This window comes from Phaeoacremonium minimum, assembly GCF_000392275.1.
Source record: "Phaeoacremonium minimum UCRPA7 unplaced genomic scaffold PA7_03_scaffold_184, whole genome shotgun sequence".
Classification (NCBI taxonomy): Eukaryota; Fungi; Ascomycota; class Sordariomycetes; order Togniniales; family Togniniaceae; genus Phaeoacremonium; species Phaeoacremonium minimum.
Genome location: NW_006921091.1, coordinates 200,102 through 227,414, shown reverse-complemented (window position 1 = coordinate 227,414; position 27,313 = coordinate 200,102). Strand labels below are relative to the sequence as shown.

Here is a 27,313-nt window from a genome sequence, read left to right as displayed (position 1 = left end):
AGGTTCTTCAGCGACAACCGCATCGCGCGATAAGAACAAGAAGATATGGCACCGCTGTTGGCCAATAGAAGAGTTTATTGTCTGAGAAAGGGGCTAGATTCAATGATGAAAGACAGCCTCGACTTGACGTTTATGAGGCTGTGTGCATGGCAGACATATATCGACTTGTCAAAAATACCTTCGAACGAGCCATGCCTCACCGTTATCGAATGCTCAGACCTACCTCAACTCGTCTTCGGTACTTGAAACATTACGGTTTAGGGGATCGCTGGTTGGTGAGAACCATCCCCGCATTCGCAACCCCCGCGACGATGGCGCTGATGCCATCTTGGCGGAAATCACGCCGTAGATTGCAGCATCGCCAAAGGTGGATAGATAGACAAAGATCGCGGCCGAGATCCGACAAAGCGGCTCGGCACCGATAATTTCAGCGTTAATGCCATTCTTCTTCTGCCACCGGTATGACTCGGTGCACATCACAGAAAGAGCTGGGCTCCCACAATGCAAAGCGCAGGACAGACGATACGTGCAGCACGTTCAACTATGGGATCTGTCAAGTCTTGAAAAATAAGTTGTATCATCAGGCAACTGCAGCGGAGATGGGTGTTCACTTGTGAGAACTCGCTAGAGTTCATGAGGATGACAAGATGAGGTTGGGTCCGGGGCCGAGAGTAATCCGCCGAGTCTTCGGCAGACTCATGTTGGTCTGTGCGCTCCGACTTCCGTGTTAATAGAGGTTACCACGGCATAATGGGTAAGTAACGCTGGCAAGTTAGATCACTTAGACAGGCGGCGCGTTGCATTGGCCCGGAATCATGGCAGAAGAGTTCCTGACATGATAAAAGCCGAACCTTGAAGTCTTAACACCGTAGAGCATCCCGCTCAAGACCTTCTTTGAACTGCCATTGAAGCCTTTCTTGAAAGACACGATGGCACGAGAAGACAAATTAGAACTAGTCATCTTAAAAGAAACAGTATCTGCAAAGGATCACGTTACGTTATGGGTTCTACAACAAAGAAATTATATTATGGGGACGGCGCTTTCAGAAACTTACCTAAACAACTAGAGATTGAGCATGGAAGAACTGGAAGTAGGACTTACCTCCTCTACTGTATATCAACCCCGAACGATTTTACGAAGACCCTTCGGGGACCAAGTGAACCCTGTGGTGTGCTTTTTGGTGCGACCGCCACTTCTGGGGTAACGACGGCGTCGGGTCTCCTCGTCCGCAAAACTCAGATTGCGGCCCATCTCGTCCACTTCGTCCTCACTCACCTCTCCCTCTTCTCTGTCCTGAGCAGCGGCAAGAAGAGAGCCAGCGGAAGGAATGGCTGTTTCAAACGCCGCGAACCGCTCATAAGCGATCTTGGCGAGCAACATTTGTAACTTTGTTAGAGACACATCGTCGAGTTGGCCTTCCATGGTCGCATAGTTGTGGTAAGAGTGCGTTCGTTGGTCAATGAGATGGATACTTGCCCTGTCTGAGAGGAAGTTTCCCGTGAACTGCTCGAACCTGCAAGCATAAAGCCAGCCGTGCTCTGTCTCTGGAGGGCTTGGAAACTCATCAGCCAAGTCTCGAATAGAGACATGCTCATTTTTGTACCTCTTGTACTCTAGACCCCTTCCGTTGTGCGTATAGATTGGCAATGTTGCGACGGATGTGCCGTGTGTGGCGATGACAATTTGTTTCCGATATTTGCTCAACACCACACCGTAAGGAGTCGCGACTCGAGCAGGGTCCAAGGCGTCGACTTCCATCTCCTGATTGGCAGACACGTGGTCTGGGGCGCTGAAAATGCAGCCGAGGCTGTACTGCTCCCTAGAATGGATTCTGTCAGTAGATCGGAGCTGGGCGACTGCGGTTCCTCGACGTTCTGGGCCTTCACCCACCTGTGAGAGAATGTTCTGCTCCTTAAGTTGTCGATTCCTCTCTGCTATCCTTGCAGGGAGCGGTTTTGGAGGAGGAAGGGGTCTTTGAGGTCTTGGTGGGGCGTCAAATCGCACTCTGTCTTCGTTTTGGCGGGCTTGGAGCCGATCAGAGTACTGATCAGTGCTCTTGGCTACACGAGAGTTTACCTGTGATCTTGCGGAAAGCACAGAGGAGACGATAGTTGCTGTGGAAGCTCTAGCGTTGAATTGAGGCCGTGAAAGAGAAACGTTATCTCTCTGAGGGTGCTGAGCTCTGTTCTGCCGACCCCCACTTCCGTACTCGGCTTCAGCTTCATAGATGATCCTCTCCAAGGACCCGGGAGGAAAGCGGCGCCTCTCATCCATTATTTCGGTAGGTTGGACTGTCGTTACTTCCTCTTCGGGAGTTATTCTTCTTATACAGCCAATGAGAACGACCAGCGTTGCTTGGTCAGAAACGAAAACACTCCCTGTGAGAAAGGTAGGTGTGGCAGACCAGCCCAGCATCGGTGCTCGTGGCTTCGACCCCTTCGAAAATATAATAAATCAGTAACAAAGACCTGCTCGGGTCGGTTTACAACTCCATTGAAGATGTTAGACGGAGACAAGGCGTCTTTGTAATAGGAACAATACCGGGATGGTCCGTTAACAAAGAATAGGGGTTGACCCTTGTTATGTACGTTTGATGAAAGCTTGCTGCACCAGACATCATGAATGAATCCAGACAATTTCATTCTTCATCCTGAGACAATGAACCCTCCCTACCTTTTTCCTATCTAGCTTATAAGTATTCGTACTCTACATCAACTTGAAGCGGAGGAAGAGAAAGTCACATCACGTCACATCGTCACGCTCGAACAACCCTCCTATGCCTCTGATATTTGTCATCGTGCTAACTTGGATTGTTCTCAAGCGAATTTTCACTTTTTGAGCAACCAAGATCACCAAGATGAGATGTCTTCTACCAGTCAAGCCAGGGTCAAGTCCCAAAGCCCACCGAAACAATCGAGCGGTGCGTTCTTGACTATCCCCAAGATTGATCACTCTCGGTTGGCGACACTGCCGCCAAGCAAGCCAGCACTTGATGCTGTCAATGGCGAAGATCAAGGAAGTACTGGCTGTAAGACAAAACTTGACAGTGACGAGATCGAACACGAGGAGGCTGACGACTGCAGCGCGAACAGCAGACCGAGAGCCTCGGAAGACACGCAGCGCTTCATGGATTCCATGAGAACGCTCGAGGATGGGTTTGACATCGGACTTGCATTTCCCAAGCGGAAGGGCAAGAAGGAAGAAGCCAGACCTGCACCGACGCCCAAGCCAAAGGAGTTCCTAGTTAAGAACGTCAAGGGGATGGGCTTTTTCGACCAGCTGGACGCACTCGAAGGCGGCTACTTCCCTCCCATGTAGATGAAGACGAAGTACCGGTACATAAGATGTTGTAGGATGAATAGATAGTCAGAGCTAGGCTCCACAAATATACCCCTGATCCCGAATTCAAATGGTTCCCCAAACTCTTCAGTATTGACTTGCTCATTTGCTCTCAGAGCCTTCCAAAGTGACTGTGACTTCCTTGTAGGTATCTCAAGGACACTATACGTAGAATTATGCTAAATATCCCCCGTGTTAACCTCGATGTACTTGAAACTGTGTAATTACTACCTAATTTCAAGACCTTCCCGCTGTTCCCGTTATTGCCGTTGTTACCGTTATGACCATCGCGAAAATTCTTGGCATTTGAGATATTTCATACGGTGGAGACCTTCCCGCACCTGCCGTTCTACCCGATATCACGACTCCGTGATGGCCTCCTGGCCCTTCCGGGCTCCACGGGGGTAGTGGGTCAAACCGACAATGGAGCTAATCCCGAGCGACCGAGTTCAGTTTCGGTGGTGTACATACCGTCGACTGCAGTGACAGGCTCCATCTCCCATTCCCGTGCCAATTCGACCTTCCGATCAACCAATGCAATCCCATATAATAATCTCTCAGATCTCCAATGCCGACTGTACCCCAGTTCCCATGACGAACTGCTGCGGCTGATACCGGCACAGACGTCTACACGTCACACGTGGAAGGTGCCGGTACCGGAGGCGCATAAACTGGAGCTGCTCTGGAGATCTCGTAGATTTTAGGTAAACTGGGTCATCTAACCTTAAAAATTGCAGTTCTTGTTTACATTAACTTCTGAATTGTAAACGCGAGGCCGAAGCTAGTCAGGGGGCGGCAAGTAGAGTCGGCAAACGAAAGAGAGGCTTAAAATATCTTGTTACATGTCTTTCTATTTTGTTTAAGATTATAGCTAACAAATTAAAGCCTTCTATTGGGTATAAATCTAATGCAAGTCTATTAGTACTAGCTCGAGGCGCCCAGATGTCCCAGATCCCCTGCTCTGCACAGCTGTTGCAAACAAGCACTCTTCCTTGCGCCGAGCACAGGTACTGCCTTCATTCTTGTGCGTATCTTCTCCTCCTGCCATTAACGTGACGCGACTGCTTGTAGAATGCAGTGTAGTCCTTGTCTGCTCCTTCGATCTGGGATACAATTCAAATCGGTAAAGGATGCAGAACTTTTCGTCCCCGGCCAGAACTCGTATCGTTGTCTGGCTTGGTGGCGCTGATTATTTGACAGCCACTTCAAGTGTGAATGTCTCTGTAGAGATTTGCAGCAGAGACTTTTGTAGATAGCACCCGTTCAGGGGTTGCTGACGTAGCTCCTCGCCCTCCTGAGGTCGTCATCACGGTCCTCGTCGTCGCGCACCAGCCCGCCGTCCGCGGCCGGCGCCTTGCCCTTCTCCTCGTCGCTCCCGCTGCTGCCCGCGCCGTTGAACTCGGCGTCGTCCTCGCCCGCGTAGGCGTACTTGCTGCGGGCGCGGATGCGGGCGCCGTAGATCCAGAACAGGAAGGGGATGGCGCAGCACGCGAGGCTGATGAAGCACAGCAGCATGCCGGCCCACTGGTAGCCGAGGCGGTTGTACATCTGGTTGGTGAAGAGCACGACGCCGGCGCCCCAGAAGGAGCGGATGCACGTCTTGGCCGCGAGCGCGGACGCCGCCTGGTGCTGGTACGAGTCGACCAGGTAGTTGTTGGCTGCGTTGTACAGGAAGATGAAGCCGAAGCCGACGGGCAGGCCGCCCAGCGCGGGGCCGACCCAGCTCAGGCGCGGGTACGAGGTCCAGGCGAAGATGGCGAGCCCGATGGGGATGAACCAGCAGCTGGCCATCATGGGGATCAGTCGGTACTCGGCGGGCGGCTTACCGTTGAAGCGGTGGACGATGTGCAGGTAGTGCTTGTTGACGAGCGGGGCGCACAACGCTGAGAGAATGACACCGACGGCGACGGGGATGAACATGAGACCTGTGGTGCCGGCACTGTATCCCTTGCCCTTCTGGTAAATGATAGGATAGGCGACGAAGAACATGTACAGTAGACCGTACAGGACTGACATGTACAAGCTGATCAAGAAGACGATCAACTCGCCAAAGAGTAGCTGGAATGGTCGGATCAAAAAGATGCCCAATCGCTCAGTCAATGGTCGCAAGTCGAGATCCTGCTCAGTAACATGGTCTTCGGAACCGGTTGACTTTCGAAGCTTCTTGGCTCGTCGAGCGAGAATGGTGGGTGCGTAGGTCTCTGGTACGGTGAAGGTGATCAGGAACCAGACGATACCAGAGAGAATGAGCTGGATCCAATACAGCCATCGCCAGCCAGCAGCGTCAGCCAGGAAACCACCGACCAGGGGACCTATCGCAGGGCCGATGAATGGTGCGGCGGAGAAGGCGGCCATCGGAACACCACGCTCCTCGTTCCTCCAAAGATCGGCCAGAGTACCACCTACGAGGGTCATTGGCGCAGAGAATGCAATGCCATCGATAGCACGGCAGACAATCAGAGTTCCGATATTGGGAGCGACGGCGCAAGGAATGATGAAGATGACAGCCAATAGCAGCGTGGTTCCGCTAGAGAAAGGGCACGAGTCAGCAACCAAGGACAATCTTGATTATGCCTGCGAAGACTTACTAGATGATTCGTCGACCAAAGATCTCGGATAGAGGTGCAAAAATCATGGGACCGACACCGAAACCCACGACAAAAACGGTGATGGGAAGCAGCGCCACCTCTTCACTGACGTTGAATTCTTCTGCCACGTCTTCCAGATCGGCAGTGATGACAGAGGACGCGAATGCGACGACGAAGCAGGTAATAGCCACGACCATGGTACAGTACCATTTGTACGCTTTTGACCAGTTCTTTGGATTCTGCGGATCGCCGGGGACGAAGGTTACCAGCTTGTAGCGATGCTCGCCATCGGGCTCGAGAGGGCCGACGATAGAACCGGTGGGCTCCTCAGTTGTGTACTCTGCCAGGTTGGCAGTAGCAGTGAGAGTTCGGTAGGGGAGGTTGATGTCTAGGTTTGGATCCCTAGTCTCCTTGACAGACTCCGTGGTGTGCGTGCGGTGCATGCTTCCAGAGAGGGAAGATCGCCTGCGTCCAATCGAACGGCTGTTGGTGTGTGTTCTGACGGGGGCGTAGGCAGGGGCATCGGCCGCCTCGCCGGCCTCAGTATCTGGTGAGGCCGGACGGGGGCTTTGATGTTCAGTTGGTATTCGATCCATTGTAGATGACATAGAGTTGTGCAGTGTAAGAAGTGACACTTTGCGAGAAATGGATAAACACAGGCACACACAGAAGGGGCAGTGAGAGAGTCAGGGGGCGGGAGTATATATACGGCCAGGCGACTGGGCCTCTGTCTGTCTATCTCTGTTTCTTTCTCTCCCTCGATGCTCCGAGTGTGGGTCCCGGTTCCGACGGCGATCCCAGGGATTGGGCACCGAGACAACGGGGGGCAGCAATCGAGTACTCGAGTACTCAAGTACATGGGATTCCGACTGCGGAACCCGGGTGTTTTCCCAATGAAGCAATCGGCAAGGGTCTTTGCCTCATCTGATTGGCCTGTCAAAGTCTGCGTTAGGTGCTCAAGCCTCAGTGGCTAAAATTCGGTGACATCTCGGCATTGGCCTGCAATTCGCAGGTACTGTACTTACACCTAGAGCGGGAGCCCTCCAGGGGACTCACCTTGCAGCACTGATAAAGCACGACACTGCCGTGTGATTTGCCAAGTAGCCCTGGAAAACTACCCAGTATACATGGTACATGTACAAGCATAAGAGGCGCTGATAACGAATCCTGCAAGTATCGTCACGAGGTTAACTAGTGTTGTGCCTTGTAAGGAGAACTGCAGCTCCAGCGGGATGCTACATAGCGACATGCAGCTCATGCCTACCAAGTTTTTCCTAATTACAAACTTCATGTCTGGGAACAGGGGGTCATAGTAATGTCACGGCTGCATCTTTCAAGCATACCAGCAGCACGGAGATTGTATGCACCAGCTGAAGAGTCTCCCCAGAACGCTCTAAGCGAAGTAATGATTGCCGCAGGTTGAGGCCATCTTCTAGGCTCTTCGCGAAGTCACCAGGTCAGAGGCAGGCCTGCAGGTCACCTCACAGCGAGGATCGATGACGCGCGCTGGTCTAGAAGTACATTCCTAGGTACTCTAGACAGATAGATAGGCAACCTTGGAAGCTTTCCATCCTTACCGAGTTGCCTCCGCTGTTCCCGTTCCCGGCGACCTTGATCCATGTGGGGCTTCAGGCCGTCAAAGTTCAAAAGCTTGTTCCCGGAGGCCAGAGGCGAGTCGGCCGGCCGCAATTGGGCAGAATGCCTCCAAAGGCCCAGATATTGATGGAGCCGGCCCTGAGGAGTGGGGCCCGCTGTTTGTGGATGACTGAAACCCCTACAGAAGGCCAGAGTACCTAAGTACCGCTATAAAGCAGCGCCCAAGCTCCCTTGCACCGACGACAATTCCTCGGCTTGCAGGTGGAATCTTTGCAAATTTGAAGCAATCCGGCCCTTCCACTAGTCATCTATATTCTTGCTGCGCTTGAATGAAAAGAAAAGCCGCACGGAGAGGCCTTGGAATGCTTCAAATAACAAAGCACTCCTTTCGTGGCCTTCACTTAAACGTGGGATTATTGGAGTTCAATCTCGTGGGGGCTGCCACCGTCAAATGTCGGCGGACTTCAGCGAGCCACCAGGGCCTGTCACAGCGGGGTTACTGCTATTGGCAGCATGCAAATAGAACAGCTGATGCGTGCCGGGCGCTAGAACCCGGGTGCTGCACCGCTAACCGCAAAGGCTAGGCCACCCTTGTAAATCTCGTGGTTCTGTCAGCCAGCGCGGGCAATCTTGCTGAGATTGCCTGCGAATGTCTAGATATCCTCTTCCTTACCTAAGGCACCACCAGGTATAATCAATTCAATATCCAGGATCGACAATTGGCACGCTAAGTCTTGATCACGATATGGCAATAGACACGCGAAACAGGGCTTGCCTTACCTAGAATCCAGGACCAAGCCCGTCGCCTCTTACTCTTCTCCTCAGGCAGTCTGTTGTTCTTCTTCGCCGTTCTCGCTCTCTTCTCCAATTCCATTTCGAAGCCGAAGAAGCTGTCCGAGTTAACGAGGCTCGGTAATGCCTTTCTTCTTGCTGGAAGATGCAACGACAAACGCTCGCCGTCTCCTGCTGGTAGCTCCAATGTCGACAAGCCCTGGATAATCACCTGAGAAGCATCGATATGATTTCTCTACATTACTATTCGGATTATCCAAGAGCACTGTCCTACCAGTGTAGAATAGCAATTTTTGGCTTTCTTTGATCTCAAACTGGTCTCCGACTGGTCTCCACCCCTATTCTTAGATGGACAAACAATGACAAGGTCTTTCATATATATGGCCGGTTTTGGGAAGCAAGTCCCGACCTGCCACTTCTTCTTCTGGACCGCTTACTTACTGTCATACACAATGGCTAATACTGGTTAGGTCAACGCAAACAGAAGCTCGAGTCTCGATCAAACGAGTCTAGAGTATGCATGGCAGCATGCTCGAACCTGTCAAGATGTCGCCCATAGCATGAATACTCGAAATCTAGTCCGTATGCCGTCTTTCAAAGAGCACAGAGTTCCGATTATGACCATTGGCCATCGTCCAGCTATCATAGGCCTCTTCATTTCCGCGCTTGTGGTTTCAATTGACGAGGTCAGCTTGCCACTCCATGAAACAAGCATCGGTCGGAACTTTCGCAAGTGCCTTCTCACAGCGCTTGGAGGAACACACTCCTCAATTTACCAGACGGACGACCCATACAAAACCTCAATCGGCATATTCATATTCGAGGACTGTATTTCCGGTGCCGAAAGATGTTAGAGTTTTCGTCATTGGCGAAAATGGTCAATTGATTGCGAGACTGGTTCATGCCATCTTCCGACACGGTTTTCTCGACACAGATAGTCGTGGTTAACTCCAGTCGATAATGGGCGTTTTCCGCTGGAATTGGCTGTCGAGGTGACGTATCGGGATCGCAGGAGATGGTCGATTTTATGTTCACATGTAGGATCGAGGTGCTTGATGACCTTTATTTGAATGTTGAGCGGCTACATGATGGCTGTTTGCTTGCTTAAGATCTGCAGGGCGCACTTGGGGTTGCGGGAGTCTAGACTCATGCAGGATGGTCTGGATCCTGGGCGGACCCTGATTCCCTGAAAAGCTGTGGCTGTGGCTTGCCTGGGGGATTGGTGGCGGGGAATAAGCAGAGAGGTGGCTAAGATGGCTCTCGAGGATGGGCAAGGCTGCTCTGGCGGATGTGGCTTGACTCCCTGGAACTGGCTGGCAGACACTTGACAGCGGAGGGATGGGCCGAAGAAGACCAATGAGAAGATCCCCCGCTCAGTCTTGCTGTCCGTGGGTTGGGAGGGGCCAGCCTTGCGGTGGTCTGATTTTGGATGAAAATGGGCTTTCCATTCGCGACACCTCTGCAAAGAGGCCCCATCAGATCCTCGTAGCGCCCCCTTGTGCCAGTGCCAGAAGGACACGGCCAAACGGGCAGGTCAGGCCATTTCAACATTTTCTCCCACGTCTCAACCCAATCGGTTTGCTTCACTTTCTGCCTGTGACTGAGAGAACCGCTGCACGACCGCTGAGAGCCGTTGCTGTCCTTTGAGCGCGCGAGCTTGAACCTTGCCTATTATCCGTCTGTCTACGTCCAAAGTGTTCCAGCACTCTACCGGTAGTCAGACCAGACCAGACCAGACCCGACCCGCCACAGACTGCTATACCACAACCGTCACCACACCTCTACGATTACGGGCGCATAAGCAAAAAGCACCTGCTTCTTCTTCTGCCGATACACAACTCCGTGTCGTGTCTTGTCTTGTCTTGTCCTTGTCTTGTCGAGGGGCGTTTGTGACAAGCCATCCCTCCCACATCCCTGCTGTCCCGCTACTCCTGCTCCTGCACTCAATCGCCGCCTGCTTCCGTCCTTCCTCTCCTCAAGCCTCATCCGCACGGAGGCGGCTTCCGCCTCGCCTACTTATCCTCTCTCCAGCACTTCCCAGAGCTGCATCGAGGTCTCGAAATGATTTGATAGCGATGGACCCGAACTTCCTACGACACATTGACTACTTCTCGGTTCCCAACAACCAGGTATGCGCTTCTCAATGGTCATATCATGACTCGCAATAAAACACCTTGCTCTGCTCTGCTTCTGACGCCTCGCAGACAAACAATCGCACAGGATCATCAACGACACCAGCGCAGACGTCCAACCTCTGGGACACCACAACTTTGAACCCGGATCCCCCGACAACCGAGTCGCCATCCACGGCACCTACCACTCTATCCCTAGATTCCTTTGCGCAGCCGTCTACCGCACCGAGCTCCCTTTCCTTCAACAAGAACTCCGCCCGACAGTCCTACAACGGCCTGGGTTCTAGAACAATTCTACCGACGAGGACACCGAAGCCCAGAGAGAACCGCGACCGGAAACGGACAAAGCTAAGCACTGATGCGACGCCGTTTGATAACGTAGACTACTGGATCCAGTTTGACGAGCAGCAAGAGGCCGGCCAGGACAACGAAATGTCTAATTCCAACAAGGGCAAGGAGAGGGCCGTGCAAGGGCAACGGTAAGGCCATTTTTTCCCTCTCTTCTTCCTAAAAGTAATGCTGGCTGGCCGGCGAAATCGACTGTCTTCCAGGCGGTCTGGTCTTTCGCTGGTGCACCGGACCCCTCGTTACCGCCCCTCGCGCCTGGTGGTGTGACTGACACATGCCTCAGGTCAACGAACACCACACAATCCATGGACTTTGCGGGAATATCTGGCCGGTCAATCAGGCCGGAGGATATGATTGACGATAGCGCATTGGACAATGCCCTGTCAGATGACGAAGATTTCAGCTCCATGAATCTCGCCGATCAGCTGTCCAAGATCGAGTCTGCGCCACCCTCCGAGGTGCCGCAGCGTGAGGGACTGTATTCGACGCCATTGAGCTGGGAGAAGCCCCAGCCCGGTCTGCGGATGGATTCTCTTATAGGTCTGGCAAGTCCATCTTTAAACGATGAAGAACAGCGACGACTTATTGCAATAGCAATGAACCCTGGCTCCTCCATGGGCGGACTGGGATCATCTAATCTGGGTGCGAGCTTTGGAAGCGGGTTTGGTCCAACACTAGGCTCGGGATTGAACTTTGGAATGGGTATGGGAATGGGCATGGGCAACATGCCCAATTTTACGAATATGGGACAAGTCACAAATGATGCTCCGCTGCTCAGACCCGAATCGTTGTCTAGGGGGGAGCCACCGGCCAAGATGCAGAGGACGAGCACGTCCGCAAGTGACAAGGGCAAGGAAACGATGAAACCGCCACCCATGGGAGACCGGACGGCACATAATGATATCGAGCGAAAGTATCGGACGAACTTGAAGGACAAGATTGCCGAATTACGAGACGCCGTACCGGCGTTAAGCACTATACCAGAAGGCGGCGTAGACGATGGCGACGACGACTCAAGTCAACCAACTCGTGGACCAAAAGTTAGCAAGGTGAGTAGCAATAGACTCAACTTAAAATACGTGTCAGAGGTCTAACACATGACAGGGTACCGTTTTAACGAAGGCCACGGAATATATCCACTACCTTGAGAAGAAGAACAAGGCTATCATGCAGCAACATAACGAGCTCTCGCGACGACTGCAGGCCTTTGAGCAGCTACTCAACGCCACAGCCCGACCGACATTCCAGATGCCAAACTACAGCACGACACTCTTCGACCCAAGAGGTTTCTGTTAAACAGGGCATACTGTCCTCGCGATCGGGGACAGAAGATTGAGATTCAGGTCATAGACTCTCCACTGTTTCTATTTATTCACCTACATCTGTACATATTCCACAACTACTATACTACATAGACTTTTGGCTCAGCGAGGGATTTTGAAACCAGTCGGTTGATTGTTTGCTTTTGAAGGGACGGGAAGGGGACACATTGGGGTGAAAAGCTGTTTGTCACAACACTATGGGGCATAAACATCATCTGTCGTCATTGGCGAAATGAGCTGGAACTGAAAGCATTATAACGTATCCCTGATAGTACGGCCATCGCCGGTCTTTATGACAATCACATACCCATGAAGGTCATGATCTTACTTTCTCTTTTTGGCCGTGAAACATGATGGAGTAAAAGGATTGACTAGCATATGAGGGACATCAAATCAAACAATTTGAGAATCACTTCCATAAGCTTCACACCAAGCTTTTTACTTGACGGCGTGAACAAGCAGCTCGGCAAGGCTGTCACAGCTTCGATAATACGACTGATACATTGTATACAGAATGGAGCTTATTTATACACTAAATATACATTCTACAAGTGTATCCTGTACAGCTTCAGCCCCGTAGAGCCTCAATATCTACAACCTCCTTGACAGCCTCGGTGGTCAGGACAAGAGGCGAGTCATCGTCCACACAGACGCTGTCCTCGATACGAATGCCCATGCCGCGGAAGTGCGCGGGGAACCGCTCGTCATCAGGAACATACACCCCCGGCTCGATGGTGACGCAGTGGCCCGCCTTGAGGGCGACGTGGCGCCCGTACCCGGGGCAGTCGTGCACGTCCAGCCCGATGTAGTGGCCGACGTGGTGCGGGAACAGCTCGTCGAGCGCGCCGGCGCGGCCCATGTCGAAGCCGAGGTCCCTGAGCTGGTCGCGCAGCGTGTTCTCCGTCACGCGGTGGATGCCGTCGAGCGTCATGCCGGCGCTCTCGCGACACAGCGCCACGCCCGTGCGCTGCACCCGCAGCACCGCCTCGTACAGGTCGCGCTGCGCGGCCGAGAACTTGCCGCTCACCGGCCACGTCCGCGTGATGTCGGCAATGTACGTGCCGTACTCGCCGCCCGCGTCGACCAGCACCAGTTGCGCCGGGTCGAGCGCCGCGTTGTTGTGCACGTAGTGGATCATGTTGGCGCGCGAGCCGCCCGCCACGACGGGCACGTACGCCGGCCCTTCGCACCCGTTCGCCGTGAAGGTGTAGTCCAGGAACGCCTGCAGGTCCTTCTCCGTGTCCCAGGGCCGGCGCATGGCCGCCGTGATGCACCGCCCGGAGATCTGGCCGGCGAGCCGCATGTTGGCGATCTCCGCCTTGGACTTGATCACTCGCAGGTTGTTCATGATGGGCTGCAGGGGCGCTGATGATAGGCTCCGGTTGACGCTGCGCACCATGTTTGCGAACTTGGTCGGCTGCCCTGCGCGGCTGAGCTCGACGTCCGTGTAGATCTTGCTTGCGCTGCGCAGGAGCGGCGGTAGGAGAGACTCGATCTTGTTGATGTCGCCGGTCTCGTCCGCGTTGAAGACGTCCTGCGCCGCCTGCAGCCCGCTCCAGGGCCCTGACCACTGCTCGGCTTTTGGATCCTTCGGCCGCACGAACAGATGAAACACATAGTCCCCGAGTTTGTCGCCTGTTCTCCTTATAACTGCCATTGAGTCGGGCTCATTGAAGCCAGTCAGATAGAGAAAGTTGGACTCCTGCCGATAGGGGTAGAAGACGGCCCCGGAGCGGTACTTCAGCTCGGCCGCAGCGAGAACGGCAACGCCATTGTCAGGCAGGCTTTGCGCCAGCTTGGCTCTGCGGTCCGCATACTCTTGTGCTGTAATACCAGGAGTTACTAGATAATAGTCAGCATAAACTCAATAAACGTCAACTAAAGACCGTTGAGCCAACCTTCTCCTGCCTTCAGAATGTGCGGGTGTGTCTCATGAACAGGCTGTCCAAATTGAAGCTCAGAAGCAGAAACACTTGCGTAACTTCTGGTCGAGCTCCTTAGATTCGAGTGGCCAACTCTGGTGGGCAACCTTGGCCTTACCCTCGGGGATCTGAGAGGGGTTGGTGCTGCGCTGAGTCGTTTGAGGCAATGTTGTAGAGGAGCGGCCTTAGACGCCATATTGAAAAGAATGAATGAGCTGATGTCCCATGCACATCTCGAGCTCGCTCGACGTCTGATTTGAAACGCCCCTCAACGAAGCCTAAAATCCGAGATTATTAGCTACTTCACTCATTATGGAAACCACGGATAAAATCTACCTATAAGGATGACGCTGCGACAACCTCAACAACCATATGAGCTCTGGAGGACGGTCGTGAAATTCGAGGTCCCTCGTCGGACAAGGGTGCTCTAAACACTATCACGTGGGGCATGGCTCCAGCGTGTTAAGCTCACTGGAGCTAGTGAGATACCCTAGACTCGCTGTCTGGCATGCCGTGATAACAAGTACTCTACTAGCGTAAAACAAATTACAATACATTTGGGCTACTGCGAAAGCTCATGGCTACCAGCCGAGATGGGTATTTATGTTGTAGAATGATGGGTTAGTAGTGTTAAGGCATCTCAGGTTGTCAACGCGAAGTATGAAGTTTATACGAGGTAATAATTATGGTAGTGATTATTCAAATACCTCACTGTCTCAACTGAGTAATGCAAATAATTGCATGGTAGTTCTCTACAAGGTGCTGCCTCACTTTCCCTCCAAAGGGCTGTTCGAAGTAACAGATCCGATGGTATGATTCACCCAAATAAGCTTCTAACTTAGGCCTCTGCACCGAGCTTTTCATTCTGAATCTCTTGTCCACGCGTCTCAGTCTCGGTCTTGTAGTCCTTGAAGTGTCTTGCAGGAATCTTCTTGGAAAACATCTCGTCAAGCTCCTCATACGACCGGTTCTTTGTCTCAGGCTGATACCACCAGATGAAAGCAAGGCAGGGGAAGCACAGTCCTCCATAGATGAAACCAAGCTTGCCACCGAGGTTGGCATGGTCGGGGTTGAAGATGTACGGCAGGACAAAGCTCCACATGACGCCGAGGGAGTTGGCAACAGCAAGACCTATGGCAATGGTCTTGACACGAAGTCGAGCAGTCGCAGTTTCTGTCAGTACCACGTACGCCGTCGCTCCAATGGTGACGTTGTAGAGGAAGCAGTAGACGAGAATCATGGCAACGCATCCCTTCAGCTCAGCGGGCGAGCCTCCAACTGCAAGACCTCCCATAATCCACAATACAACGGTCAAGATGCCAGTACCGTAGAAGGTCAGATCACGTCGCCCGACCTTGTCCACGAGGTACCAAGAGATGACGTTGCCCACCATCGACAGAACTTGCTGCACAATTTGCAATTTAAAGCTGGCCTACAACATTTGGAGTCAGTAAACTGTTTCATGAGGGTGATAGAAGAGTGTGAGAAGGCCAAATAGATATGTCTCAGGAGTAAATATACAGTTCTGGATTGTGTCTTTGGCCCCAGAACTTGATATATGACAATAATGGGTAAAAACAACACCAGAAATTGCGCAAAAACTTACATCTGTAGAATATCCTGCAAGCTGTGCATAATATGTACTGTATCCTGCAGCGAAGACGATTCCAGAGAATTGTTGAACCACTAGGGGCGTGATCGAGACGATGGTACGTCTGAAGTTGGACTTGCGGAAACACTCGATGTATGTGACGCCTTCCGTCTCCCGACGAACAGCCTCGAGAGTGAGCTTAATATTGGCAAGACGCTTGACATCTTCGCCGGTCTCTGCTCTGTAGCCGAGACGATGAAGCATGCGGAGAGCCCTCTCCTCCTTGCCTTTGTTGACAAGCCACCAGGGAGACCTGTTGAGATAATCATGGTAAGCGACACGCCGGGGATAACCACACCGTTGATTTACCAAGCCGGCTATTACTTACTCAGGCATGAAAAACACGAAAGCGGCTGAAATGGCAGCGAATCCGTATTGAGAGCAGAAGACGGAGCGATATGCCCAGCGGTTATCCACGTCACCTTCGCTGTTGACGATCAGGGCGACGGTGAAAGGTCCGACAGTGTAGGAAAGTGCGATCAAGCAGGTTGTCAGACCACGAAGAGCCAGCGGAACGATCTGGTAAGAAAAGAATGTCAGTATACTGAATAGAAAGAAGTAAAGACTTGGGGGAGGAGACTTCATACCTCGCCAATGTAAGTTCCGGATACCGCCTGTAGTGTGCCAACTGCAAAGCCGTTCAGGAATTTGCCGCCAAAGAAGACTTCGTTTGTGGTTGCGACCATCTCCATGGTAATTGCAGCAAATGATATTATGAGAGCGATGACAAGACTGTATCTTCGGCCAATCCAATCCGCAAACTGGGCCGAAGCGAGAGCTCCGATGACTTGTCTGAACACCGAACAAGTTAGCTCGATATTGTCTACGACTGTTTGATACGTGAAGAGCTGCAACTCACGATGCTACTGGCGCGCCACTGAAAGCAGACTGCCACTTCGCGTCCAAGACCCAGTTGCCAGCGTAATAAGAGCCAAAGTCTTTGCGGAATTGAGGGATTGCCAGAACATTGCCAGATGCTTGGTTCTCGAAACTAACCAGCAGGACTGTCCAAACAGCAAAGAGACACCAAGCAAAGGCCCGAGGGTTTTGCTTGATGGCCTGCCATTTGCCAACCTTGTGGTCCTCCTGGTTGGCCAGATGAGCTAGTCTTTCTTCCATGACGGCATCATCAGCAGTGGCCTGATTGACGTGATGACTCGCAGGATGCTCGACTTCGCTCTTGTGGGCCTCCATTGTGTCTGAGGTAATGGGCTGCCCTCTTATTATGTCGTGATGATATCTCAAGTCAACTGATCAAAAATGAAGAGGTGTGAATGATGGGGTAGATGAAGCTTGAGACCTGGGGTCCCGTCTGCAGATCCTGCGTCGGTATCTGAGAGTTTATATAACTAGATCGGCACAAAGGAGGTGTTCCAGACCCCAAAATGAATGTTGTCTCAGCTGGGGATGTGATGTGCGTCTGGGGTTGCGCCATGCCGGCAGGAACCGTGGGGATTTCTGGGGAGCGCTTCGAGGGGGCGGCCACGAAGTGCTTGAGATTTCCCAATCTGGGTCTACTAGTCGTCGCCATTGCGAGAAGAATCATGACCTCCGGCTGAACCGCGGGAAAACTACCAATAGCTCGGTACTTCGCCCTGGGGTCTCCACGTTGGTCGTCCCATCTTCGCGGTATTTTCTTGGGGTACCTTGCCCGAGGATACCCACTCCTGATTGGTCAATCTGTGGTCACCCGTCCCTTTCCGGCGATGTGGCTTGTGAGGAGTAACACCACGCAAGCCCGAAAGACTTGCGCTTGCGATTTCCCATCCTAGAAACTGGCGGTTAGCTAGTGTAAACGCTTTGAGGCTGTCTCCAGGCCACGAGAACATGTTGTGGATTCACGAGCCGCTTTCAGACCTCGGAAGGGGTTATTGAGAAGGAGGACCCCGGCAGACTGACCAAATTGGAGTATATACGACATTTGGAGAAGAATCTCTTCAGGACATCCTGCGACCGCTGCCCGCTACTGCAATCATAGCAAGGTCAACGCCAAAATGTCACCCAGTCAAACAACACTTCAGAATTTCCCTTCAAAGCCTCGGGTGTTCATCATATCGGACATCTCAAATGAACCCGACGATGCCGAGTCTCTGGTTCGGTACCTGCTGTATTCCAATCAATTTCAGACTGAAGGCCTTGTAGCCTGCACATCAACATGGATGAAGACCAAGGTCTGTCCTCAGGACATGGAGAAGATCATTGATGCCTATGCTGGCGCAGTCGACAACCTGAACAAGCATGCTCACCCGGACTCACAATATGCATCAGCTCAAACACTGAAGGGTCTCATTCGATCAGGTCCACCGGTACGTCGCTTTCAGAAGGCACACTACTGTAAAATATCTTCAAAAACTCACACATAAATGCAGGTCTATGGCTTCGCTGCCGTTGGAGATGATATACCCCTGAGCGAGGGCGGCAAACTCCTTCTTGAGCGGATAGAAGCCCCCTCCACTCAACCCTTATGGCTTCTCTGCTGGGGTGGAACGAATGTTCTTGCACAAGTTCTTCTCAAGATCCGGAACACTTACTCACCGAGCGACGCGGCAGCATTACGGGCTAAGCTGCGAGTGTACACCATCTCAGACCAAGACGACACAGCTATCTGGATCAGGACACAATTTCCTGATATCTTCTACATTTCATCGATTCACGGTTGGAACAATTATGGTATGGCCGCATGGACTGGCATATCTGGCGATCAATTCTACCAATTCGACCAGGGCGGTCCGGATTTTTCGAAAATGACCAAGGAATGGATCAAGGAGAATATCCAAATCGGGCCCCTTGGCTCGGCATACCCAGACTATATGTTTATTCCAGAGGGTGACACGCCAACCTTCCTCTACCTAATACAGAACGGCTTAGGTGTCCCAGAGCAGCCAGACGCTGGTTCCTGGGGTGGACGATATAAGCTCACGGACATCAGCGGCGCCGGCCAGAAGTCGGGACACTATTCTGATGCCGTAGACCATGTTGTCGGCAAGGATGGAAAGACGTACGTTTCAAACCAGGCTACTATCTGGCGTTGGAGGGATGCTTTTCAGAACGACTTTGCTGCACGCATCCAATGGACCCTTACTCCGGATCTCGCCAAGGTAAACCACCATCCGATCATCTCCATTGATGGGAATGTTGGTACAGAGCCAGTAGCCGTTCGGGCAGAGGCCGGCTCCGTCATCACCTTTGACGCCAGCGAGACGTACGACCCGGACCAAGGTGACAAGTTGACATTTAAGTGGTGGCATTATCGTGAGCCCAGTGCTACTCAGTGGGCAGTTCAATTCGAAGTGGCGCCTCTAGAGATCGAGAACCTAGATACTGAAGGTAGAAAGGTGCAGGTGAAGATTCCCGGGCCAGACAAATGCTGCGTGGAGCTCATCAGTAGGAAAGCTGTGGAGGAGGGTCAGGTGCTACATTTGATTCTCGAGGTCACAGATAATGGCACACCTTCTCTCACGAGTTACCGGAGGATCATGATACAGACCACAAATAAAGATTTGCGTGGAGGAGGCCAAGGGGCCGATGCAATTGGGGACTTGCTGAAGACCTGATGGGCAAGTACATACATACCATGAACCGACTTCTTATTAGCCAGAATGCTGGAACATTGCACATTATCAATAGCTGTATATATCATCTACCCGCGATCTAAATGACATTGCATGATTTCATTGTCCCTGTCATGACAAGGGCTATAATTTGCCTAGTTTTGTCAGGTTCTTCATGCCATTGTTCATAACGCGAAATACAGTGAAATCATGACATCTCACTAACACCGATAGGGAGCCAGTCTTTGCAGTTATGAGCCGCAAATAGACTCATAATACTAAGCTTTGGCCCAAGAATGGTACCTAGGATTGAGCCAGAGCACTCGCTGTGCAAGTGAGCCATCTAATCCTAACACGCCTGTTGATCTAGAGCTTTCAAATACCAGGTAATAGAAAATGTACCGCTACACTACACGTCAGCACATAATAGAATTCGAAAGAAAGAAAAACTTTCTTCATGAACAAATTCGATCGCAATCAGTCTTAGATAGATGACTCTGCATTAGTCAGATATTTGTGAATTCGGCAGAATTGTTCAAGGTGAACGAAAAGCATGCGTGCAATGGATCTGGCTACGCTTAGAGCTCCCGAAGTACGACTGCTCTAAGTGTGAGATACCGGAATCGCCTGAAGAGGAAAAGGAACACACATATCGTTTCACAAGTGCTATTTGGGAGCTGTTCGTCATTTTATCAACATGGAAGAAAGCCGAGGTCAACCACAGTGGCGTAAGACTGGAGCTCAGTGTGCATTCCCCAAGCGATGCCAACCACTTCTGCAAAGAGCACAGAAATCGAATCAATGACACGGCATGGGGAAGAGCCTTAGTCCGTCCGCATCCTAAATCGGGTTCTTATGGATGCCACCGGGAAGGGCGCTGGAATAACATTCTACATCTACATCCCGACGATGGTAACGTGATGAGGCTGTTCGGCCGTCCGAGGGGATTGGGCTTTGACTAACGTATGCGTGCTGCGCGCAAGACAAACGGTATCCTACCGGACGTGGAGGTCATCGACTCGTTGATGATTCGCCGGAAATTCTATCGGCACTTTTCAGTGCCCAAAACTCTCCAGCCCATCTACGAGAGTCTCACTCATCTTCGTGAGTTCAGGTACGAGCCGTGGCGAGGGCTTAACACGCGATATACCGATGGGCGGGTTATAAGAGATACGCAACATCAACTTCTCATATCCGAGGTGATCTCATCCTGTACAAGCTTGAGGAGTGTTAGTAAGTTTGAGGACTTTTGACTACGAACTACATTGGAAAATAGAGCAGAAAGATCGCCCGAGCCTAGGTCAAGATCTTGCAAAGTCAAGCCCAACTTTGGGAGTCGCTACATGTCGGACTCATTATTGAGGCAGCAGACTTCTTCTCTTCTTTTTGGGAGGCACAGGATCACGCGCGGGCAGAAGAGTTCGAGTGGAAGAATCTGAAGTATCTATCCCTGGCCTCTAAGTTTCTCCGGCCGTTGCATTACGATCGTTTGCTTCAAGCCGCAGCGATCGCAGCGAGAAGAATGCCTCAGCTGGAGGGGATGGAGCTATGGGATTCGAATCATCACACTTCATGCATTTTCCGATATAGACTTGAGGATAATATACCGAAGATCCAACTGTTGAGTACTTGGGATGGAGAAATCAGTGGCCAAGCCATGGATCACTGGCGAGAGGCAGCAGGCAAACACAGACCGGAGCTTCAGGCCGAGTTAGGTCACCTTGAGTCTCACAAGCTGAATAGTCATAGGCGCATCCTCCAGTTGCTGGATTTCAGGGAGCAGATTGTAACTGATGCATCTTATCGACAAACACTATTGGGTACGTGGCCAGCTGTCTAGAGAAATTGCGAAGCTTGGGGAGGGTTGAGGGTATAGTCATCACGGGCGACGTATTCTAACTCGTGTCGGGAGTGCTTCTCTAGAGCTGCCTGCAAACAAGGAGGCATTCACACAGCGATGATTTTGTGGCGTTGAACAGGACAATCTGATGCGTTTGTCCCAATTCTATAATTATATATCCAGGAGGCCAGGCATTGTCAGTAGAGTGCAGAGAAGAGGGTCTGAAGTAGTACTGCTTTTCGTTTCTTCAAATGTCCCAATAGTCGTCTACTAATATAGCCAAATCTTGGCTTGAGTTCCTGAGGTAATTGTTTGGAGCTGGTAGTGCTTGGAGGAGGCGGGCGAGGCGTCATTTGCAATAATTACAGCATCCACATGAAATTCCTGGAGATCGTGTTGAAATTTGATGTTGTGCTGCCGGAAGCCGATCTAGGCCAAGAATTTGCGGGAGGAGGAGCCGCTGGTTGCTGTGGCACGTAGGCGAGGCAGAGAAGGTCGCGCCGGCGGTGGAGGCGCTGGACCGTGCACTCCGTTTGTTGTCGGACGGATTGGGTAAGTTGACTCGGTGGCAGGCTCCACTCGACAGACCACAGCGCGCGACCTCGCCTTCCATTGCTCAGCAGCACAGCAACAGAGCAACGCCTGCAGTCTGGTCTAGGGAAGCTACTCTACCTGGCCCTTTCCCACTCCAATTTTCTGCTACACCACCACAACCACCACTCATATGCTTCTTCTTCTTCTTCAAACTGACCAGAGGAGAGAGAGGACCTGAGTTGAGCCCGTGTCAATTGGTCTTTTGCAGTCGTCTTTCCTGTCTTCTCAGAGGCCAATTCACGCTCTCCCTCACCCAATACACGCTTGCACGTCGAGGCACCCGTGTCTGGAGAGCTCCCTTGTCGCGTGTGGCACGCACGACCTTCCTCCCCAGCCAGCTTCACTCAGCCAACCCCTCCTCTTCTCGACACAACACCCGCCTCCAACCAAGGAATAACACGTCCTTGCGGAGCTGCCAGCGGCACGTTTCCATTACCATCATCCACCCATAGCATGCTCATTTAAGGAAACATTTATATGGCAACTGTATCTCTATCACCCTCTCCCATCCCCTCCTCTATCATGTCGACAAGACGAGTGCCCCTCTCAGCCAACCCCAATGTAGCAAACTCTCCAGTACGGGGCATTGCAGCTCTCACTGCTGCTGCCTCCAAGCAGAAACGATCCTATGCCAACATTCAAAGAGAGGAGGCCTATGGCCAGGCCCCACCAGCCAAGAAGCAGATGCTGGATAATGGCAGCCAACGCGCCCTCCGGTCACCGACGAAACAGCCCTCCCGAATAGCTGTTGCACGTGGTACAACACGATCATATGCAGCTGAGAATGTTCAACAGCATGTTGGTCAGAAGCCCTCTGAGGAAGAGGTGGACCAGGTGCGGAAGTGGCAGAACCACCAACGCTCTCGTTTCCCAAAGTTTGTCTTTTACTTTGAGAGCATTCCCGATGATCAACGGGTAAAGCTTGCAAAGCAGCTAGCCCAGCTCGGAGCTGTAAGTCTTGGAAGTATTGCTTCGTCACGAGGATTGTGCTTACTCGGTGTAGCGAGAGGAAAAGTTCTTCTCCATCAATATCACCCATGTTGTGACGACCCGTCCAATTCCTCCAGAGAAGACCAGCAGCCGGCAAGAGGAAATTCACGAGGAGGCTCATGATGTTCAGCCTCAACATGAGGAGCCCCAGACGATCAACCCATCACTGTTGAGTCGAACCGCCGATGTTGGCCATGTATCCGTGAAGCGAAAGCTTTTCGAGAATGCTTCGACTCGAAGAATGCCCGTCCAAGCTCAAGATGTTATCATCCGCCAGCCCAAGAATACACGAAATACCGACGTTTTGGTTCGTGCCCGTGAGATGGACAAGAAAATCTGGTCGTTGGACAAGCTTCAGCGAATGCTCAATATGTTGGTAGAGCCGGATCCGTACCGGAGTGCTACTCTGGGCTACGGCTCTCGCAATGGCAGAGCTAACGAGGAGGCAAACTTGCTCCAACTGCTTCAGAAGGAGCGTGTCAATGGTCCCTCGGACAGAGATCCAACGGTAGCAGCAAACGAGCTCAACTACTTCAAGGGCCCATATATCTACATATACGATATCGAAGAGAAGCAGAAGCCCATAATGGTCAGGGAGTATTCCAAGGTTGCCGATAAGAAGGATGGCGAGTGGCCACAATTCCGTGCCTCATCAAATGGACGTTGCCCTTTCGTCGAGGAGTATGACCTTCCCGAGAAGGAGACCAAGCGTCAGCAGGTACGAGAGAAGGAGCGCGTTGCTAAGCCTGCCGTGGAACCGGCGGCCAAGTTTCAGCCTCCTGAGGTCCCTCCGCCTAAGCCTGTCACTGGTAAACGTTCTCTCACTGAGATGGAGGATGGTCATAACCGGAGAGCCGCGTCGACTGTTAGGCCGACTGAGATCTTTGACCCTGCCAAGGCCACAAAGGCTCCTTCTGTTGACTTCCAGCCCCAGAATGCCTTCACGAGCCGCGCTAAAACAGGTCGTTTCTTTGCTGGTGAGCCAGTCGCATCTGGTGTTCAGCCATCAAACATCACCTCCGCCATCCGGTCTCAGATGATCTCGTCTACAACCGGCGCTCTTGGAGCTAAGGCTGGTACGAGCAAGGAGATTCACGGCCTGCAACGAAAGGTCTTGCAGAAGAGCGCCCCGACTTCTCAGGACCTCAGCTCTCGCCGCTTGGCGGAGATGAGCATCGACAACAGCACATATACTAGGTCAACTAGTCTGGGACGAGCCGTGTCCCGAAAGCTTGACACAGTTGAGGAGGATGAAGCCCGCAAGGCTGAGAAGCATAAGAGAACGATGAGTGTGCCGGTATCAGCCCCGGTTGTGAGGCAGAAGAAGCGTGATCCGAAGCCTGGATACTGCGAGAACTGTCAGGACAAATTTGATGACTTTGACGATGTAAGTTGGCCTCCTTTTGGCTCGTACGGCCTGTTGCTAACTGTGTACACAGCATATTCTTTCTCGAAAACACCGCAGATTCGCGGATAATGATGTCAACTGGACTCAGCTAGATTCTCTACTGTCCCAGCTGAAGCGCCTCCCTAAATACGCGCATGACGATGACGAAGCCGATGAGTGGTAAGACCATCTCTCACTGGCCTTAATGATGTCTTTTTTCGATTGGGAGTACCTCCTAGACTACCATCGTCCTCGTATTGTCGCATACGAGCACGGCATTCAAGCCTTGATGTTGATGCTGGCTTTTGGCTTGATTTTCGCTCGTTTTGCCTTTCCCGTTTGATAGCATTGCACCTCGTGGCTTAACTTCATCACCCGCTATTCTCTGAAGCCTCAATGCATGTTCATCGTTACATTTCCCATCCTCTTTTACCTTTCCATCTTCTGCAGGCTGCAACTTCTACTCGCTCTCATTTTCGACGTTATTTGGAGGGTGCTCCACGATACCACGACTAGAAACAACGCACTTATCAAGGGACTGCTTTCTCTCTTCCCGCTTATATTTTCCGAGACCAGCATAGCATGCGTGTGGGCATACCGGCAAGGCATAGGGTTCAATATTTGGAATGCTTCCAGGTCATTCGATGGTGTTTCTTGGCCTGACTTCTGTCATATACCAACCAAAAGTCCATTGAGATAATTAGGCGGGCGACACACAATCTGGGGATGCCAAGGATGGGGTGAACAGCATGATTGGATCGTTCGCCTAATCTCTTTCTAGGTGTTCTGCAGAGTGTGAATGATGAGTGCTCCGCAACATGGATGAGAGCTCTTGTATATCATACATTAAACGTGTATACTTGTGTTAGGAATCATGAACATCAAACAAAGCAGTCTCGTATCTTCAAGCAAGTGAAATGTGTGTGGTCAAGTTAAGGCTATAATGCGCCGAGATAACGTGGGGTAACATTTGGCAGCCAGTAACGTAGACCCTGCCGTTCGTTTGGTCAATATAACGGGAGCTACCGAGCGTTTTACAGGGTCTTGCTGGCACGTCATTAGACATTCAACCACAGGCATCCCTCAGCCTTGCGCATCGCGTTGCTCTATCTCCCCTCTTCACCCTACACACTGGTGCTGAAGTGGGATATCAGTGGTCTTGCTCGTCGAACTCATCGCATGACCACGACTTCTCAACATGTCCTCCGCCTCAGCGTCGCCAGACCCTGCGCAGATGCGTGCGGCAGGCGGCAGCAACAGCTCCCCTCCCGCGTCGCCGATCCCCGACCGGCCTTCGTCGCCCGACCTGCCCCTGACGATGACAGCGTCCATGGTGCTTACGACACTGCCGCGCGACGCCACGGCTGCACTGGCTGCTGCAGGCGGCTTCGCGAGCGACAAGATCGTGGTGCGCTTCAAACCGGTCGGCTCGGCGCCGGCGGTGCGCCGCGAGTTGTGCAAGATAAGCAGCGACCAGAAGTTCGAAACGGTCGTCGCGTACCTGCGGCGTGTGCTACGCGTCAAGTGCACTGAGAGTGTCTTTCTGTACGTGAATAGCACGTTTGCGCCGGCGCTGGACGAGGTGGTGGGGAATTTGCATCGGGTGAGTGCATCGAGGACTTAGATGGAGGAACATTGGCTGAACATGTGTGCGCAGTGCTTCAAAGACTCGAACGACCAGCTGAACGTTGCTTACTCGATGACTCCAGCTTTTGGATGAAGACATAGACACGACGACATGATATGATCTGCAAGACTAAAAGGATGGCCATATGGTATTCAAGAATATGTCTAAAGGATGCACTATCCTATCTGGACCGCTCGCTCAACGCCAACCCATGCAATGCACCGGGAATACTCAAAATACATAACCCACTCTAGCTACCTTATCCGCGACTATGCTCGAAGTCCGCAAAGGCCTCCAGCTCCTCTTTCGGCATGGGATAGGTGTGCTCCGGGGCTGGGTATTGTCGACTCTTCACCTCATCCCGGTACGCTCCCAAGGCTTTGAAGCTCTCGGACCACACATCGCCGTACTTCTTGACAAACTTTGGCAGGAACCTTCCTGGCGGGAAGTTGCCAGTCATATCGATCTGCACCAGCACTTGGCCCGAGCAGCCGTTGCCGGCTCCGATGCCTATCGTGGGGATCGAAAGCTTCTCGGTAATGATGCTGGCAACCTCTGCCGGCACTGCCTCCAGCACGACGGCGAAGCAACCTGCTTCTTGAACGGCTAGTGCATCGTCGAGGACCTTGGAGGCACCTCTAGCGGTCTTTCCCTGTACTCTGAAGCCTCCAAGCGCGTTTTGGCGCTGGGGCGTGAGGCCGACATGGCCCAGGACAGGAATACCAGCAGAGGTGATTTTCTTAATCGTGGGCGCCATCTCCTTGCCGCCCTCGAGCTTGATGCCTTGCACGCGACCGTACTTAATGTACTTGATCGCAGTCTCTAGGGCCTGCTCAGGTGAGATCTCATATGAACCCATAGGTAGGTCACCAATCTAGACGACATGTTAGTGGAGAAACTCATGCGCGGTCAGCAGGTCCGACGTACTGTGAAGGCAGCCTTGGTGGCTCTTGCTACAGACCGGCAGTGCAGCAGCATCTCCTCTACTGTGACCTCACTCGTGTCTTCCATGCCCAGGGCAACCATGGCCAGGCTGTCGCCGACGAGGACCATGTCCATGCCGGCGGCGTCGGCGACATATGCCGAGGGGAAGTCATGCGCGGTGATGACGGTGATGGGCTCACCCTTCTTGTGCATGGAGCGCAATGTGCCCAGGGTGACTTTCTTCCTCGGATTGACAGACGGCGTGCCCATGGGTGAGTGGGAGCTGTGCCTGGTCTGGCATAGCGACAGCAGAGGCCGGGCGGCAGTGATGGCGGATGGTCGTGTGCCTCGGGCCGCAGAGGCACACGACCGAATAAGTGAGGTATAAGTCCGCTGCATAGTGGAGTTCAAGTATGTATGTATATATGTGCTTGTCGCAATGCGCGACGAGAGCGCAAAAAGGAAAATGCAAATTACAAATCGCTATGCTGATGCATTCAATTGTCACTACGAGTGAGAGAAGAGGGAAAAAGAAGGAGTGAAATTGCGCTTTGACATTAGGGCGAAAACTCGACTTTTATCTAAGGAGGCCATGATGCTATTTACCGTGTAGAAATCGGTCTGTCTTGGTGGAGCGGCTGGTTGGTTGTGGTACCAGGCAGTGGCCGAGGATGCAGAAAAATAAGCGTCCTTTCAGGCCGGTTGCAGG

At 52.2% G+C, this 27,313-nt stretch overlaps 9 protein-coding genes across 9 annotated transcripts; 5 read left to right on the top strand and 4 right to left on the bottom strand.

Moving 5' to 3' along the window:
• Nucleotides 1–2,863: 2,863 nt before the first annotated feature.
• On the top strand, nucleotides 2,864–3,319 carry UCRPA7_2736 (hypothetical protein; the record flags this gene model as incomplete). The annotated part of the gene is made up of 1 exon (XM_007915246.1): nucleotides 2,864–3,319. The coding sequence occupies one exon, from the start codon at nucleotides 2,864–2,866 to the stop codon at nucleotides 3,317–3,319; it is 456 nt and encodes a 151-aa protein (XP_007913437.1).
• Nucleotides 3,320–4,603: 1,284 nt separating this feature from the next.
• UCRPA7_2735 (putative polyamine transporter 2 protein) lies at nucleotides 4,604–6,524 on the bottom strand (the record flags this gene model as incomplete). The annotated part of the gene is made up of 2 exons (XM_007915273.1): nucleotides 4,604–5,867; nucleotides 5,929–6,524. 2 exons carry the CDS (start codon nucleotides 6,522–6,524, stop codon nucleotides 4,604–4,606), a joined length of 1,860 nt encoding a protein of 619 aa, XP_007913464.1.
• Nucleotides 6,525–10,391: 3,867 nt separating this feature from the next.
• Nucleotides 10,392–12,092, top strand: UCRPA7_2734 (putative helix-loop-helix dna-binding domain-containing protein; the record flags this gene model as incomplete). Its single annotated transcript, XM_007915303.1, has 4 exons — nucleotides 10,392–10,445; nucleotides 10,521–10,927; nucleotides 11,080–11,845; nucleotides 11,901–12,092. The coding sequence occupies 4 exons, from the start codon at nucleotides 10,392–10,394 to the stop codon at nucleotides 12,090–12,092; spliced, it is 1,419 nt and encodes a 472-aa protein (XP_007913494.1).
• Nucleotides 12,093–12,686: 594 nt separating this feature from the next.
• Nucleotides 12,687–14,597, bottom strand: UCRPA7_2733 (putative xaa-pro dipeptidase app protein; the record flags this gene model as incomplete). The annotated part of the gene is made up of 2 exons (XM_007915284.1): nucleotides 12,687–13,960; nucleotides 14,591–14,597. The coding sequence occupies 2 exons, from the start codon at nucleotides 14,595–14,597 to the stop codon at nucleotides 12,687–12,689; spliced, it is 1,281 nt and encodes a 426-aa protein (XP_007913475.1).
• A 281-nt stretch (nucleotides 14,598–14,878) lies between these two features.
• Nucleotides 14,879–16,885, bottom strand: UCRPA7_2732 (putative mfs hexose transporter protein; the record flags this gene model as incomplete). Its single annotated transcript, XM_007915275.1, has 5 exons — nucleotides 14,879–15,472; nucleotides 15,647–15,944; nucleotides 16,020–16,210; nucleotides 16,279–16,483; nucleotides 16,551–16,885. 5 exons carry the CDS (start codon nucleotides 16,883–16,885, stop codon nucleotides 14,879–14,881), a joined length of 1,623 nt encoding a protein of 540 aa, XP_007913466.1.
• A 965-nt stretch (nucleotides 16,886–17,850) lies between these two features.
• UCRPA7_2731 (putative cellulose-binding protein) lies at nucleotides 17,851–19,245 on the top strand (the record flags this gene model as incomplete). Its single annotated transcript, XM_007915259.1, has 2 exons — nucleotides 17,851–17,997; nucleotides 18,061–19,245. 2 exons carry the CDS (start codon nucleotides 17,851–17,853, stop codon nucleotides 19,243–19,245), a joined length of 1,332 nt encoding a protein of 443 aa, XP_007913450.1.
• A 2,953-nt stretch (nucleotides 19,246–22,198) lies between these two features.
• On the top strand, nucleotides 22,199–24,237 carry UCRPA7_2730 (putative g1 s regulator protein; the record flags this gene model as incomplete). The annotated part of the gene is made up of 3 exons (XM_007915249.1): nucleotides 22,199–22,627; nucleotides 22,680–24,053; nucleotides 24,106–24,237. 3 exons carry the CDS (start codon nucleotides 22,199–22,201, stop codon nucleotides 24,235–24,237), a joined length of 1,935 nt encoding a protein of 644 aa, XP_007913440.1.
• Nucleotides 24,238–25,251: 1,014 nt separating this feature from the next.
• Nucleotides 25,252–25,773, top strand: UCRPA7_2729 (putative ubiquitin-like protein atg12 protein; the record flags this gene model as incomplete). The annotated part of the gene is made up of 2 exons (XM_007915247.1): nucleotides 25,252–25,656; nucleotides 25,711–25,773. The coding sequence occupies 2 exons, from the start codon at nucleotides 25,252–25,254 to the stop codon at nucleotides 25,771–25,773; spliced, it is 468 nt and encodes a 155-aa protein (XP_007913438.1).
• Nucleotides 25,774–25,939: 166 nt separating this feature from the next.
• UCRPA7_2728 (putative 3-methyl-2-oxobutanoate hydroxymethyltransferase protein) lies at nucleotides 25,940–26,874 on the bottom strand (the record flags this gene model as incomplete). Its single annotated transcript, XM_007915286.1, has 2 exons — nucleotides 25,940–26,554; nucleotides 26,608–26,874. 2 exons carry the CDS (start codon nucleotides 26,872–26,874, stop codon nucleotides 25,940–25,942), a joined length of 882 nt encoding a protein of 293 aa, XP_007913477.1.
• Between the last annotated feature and the right edge of the window lie 439 nt (nucleotides 26,875–27,313).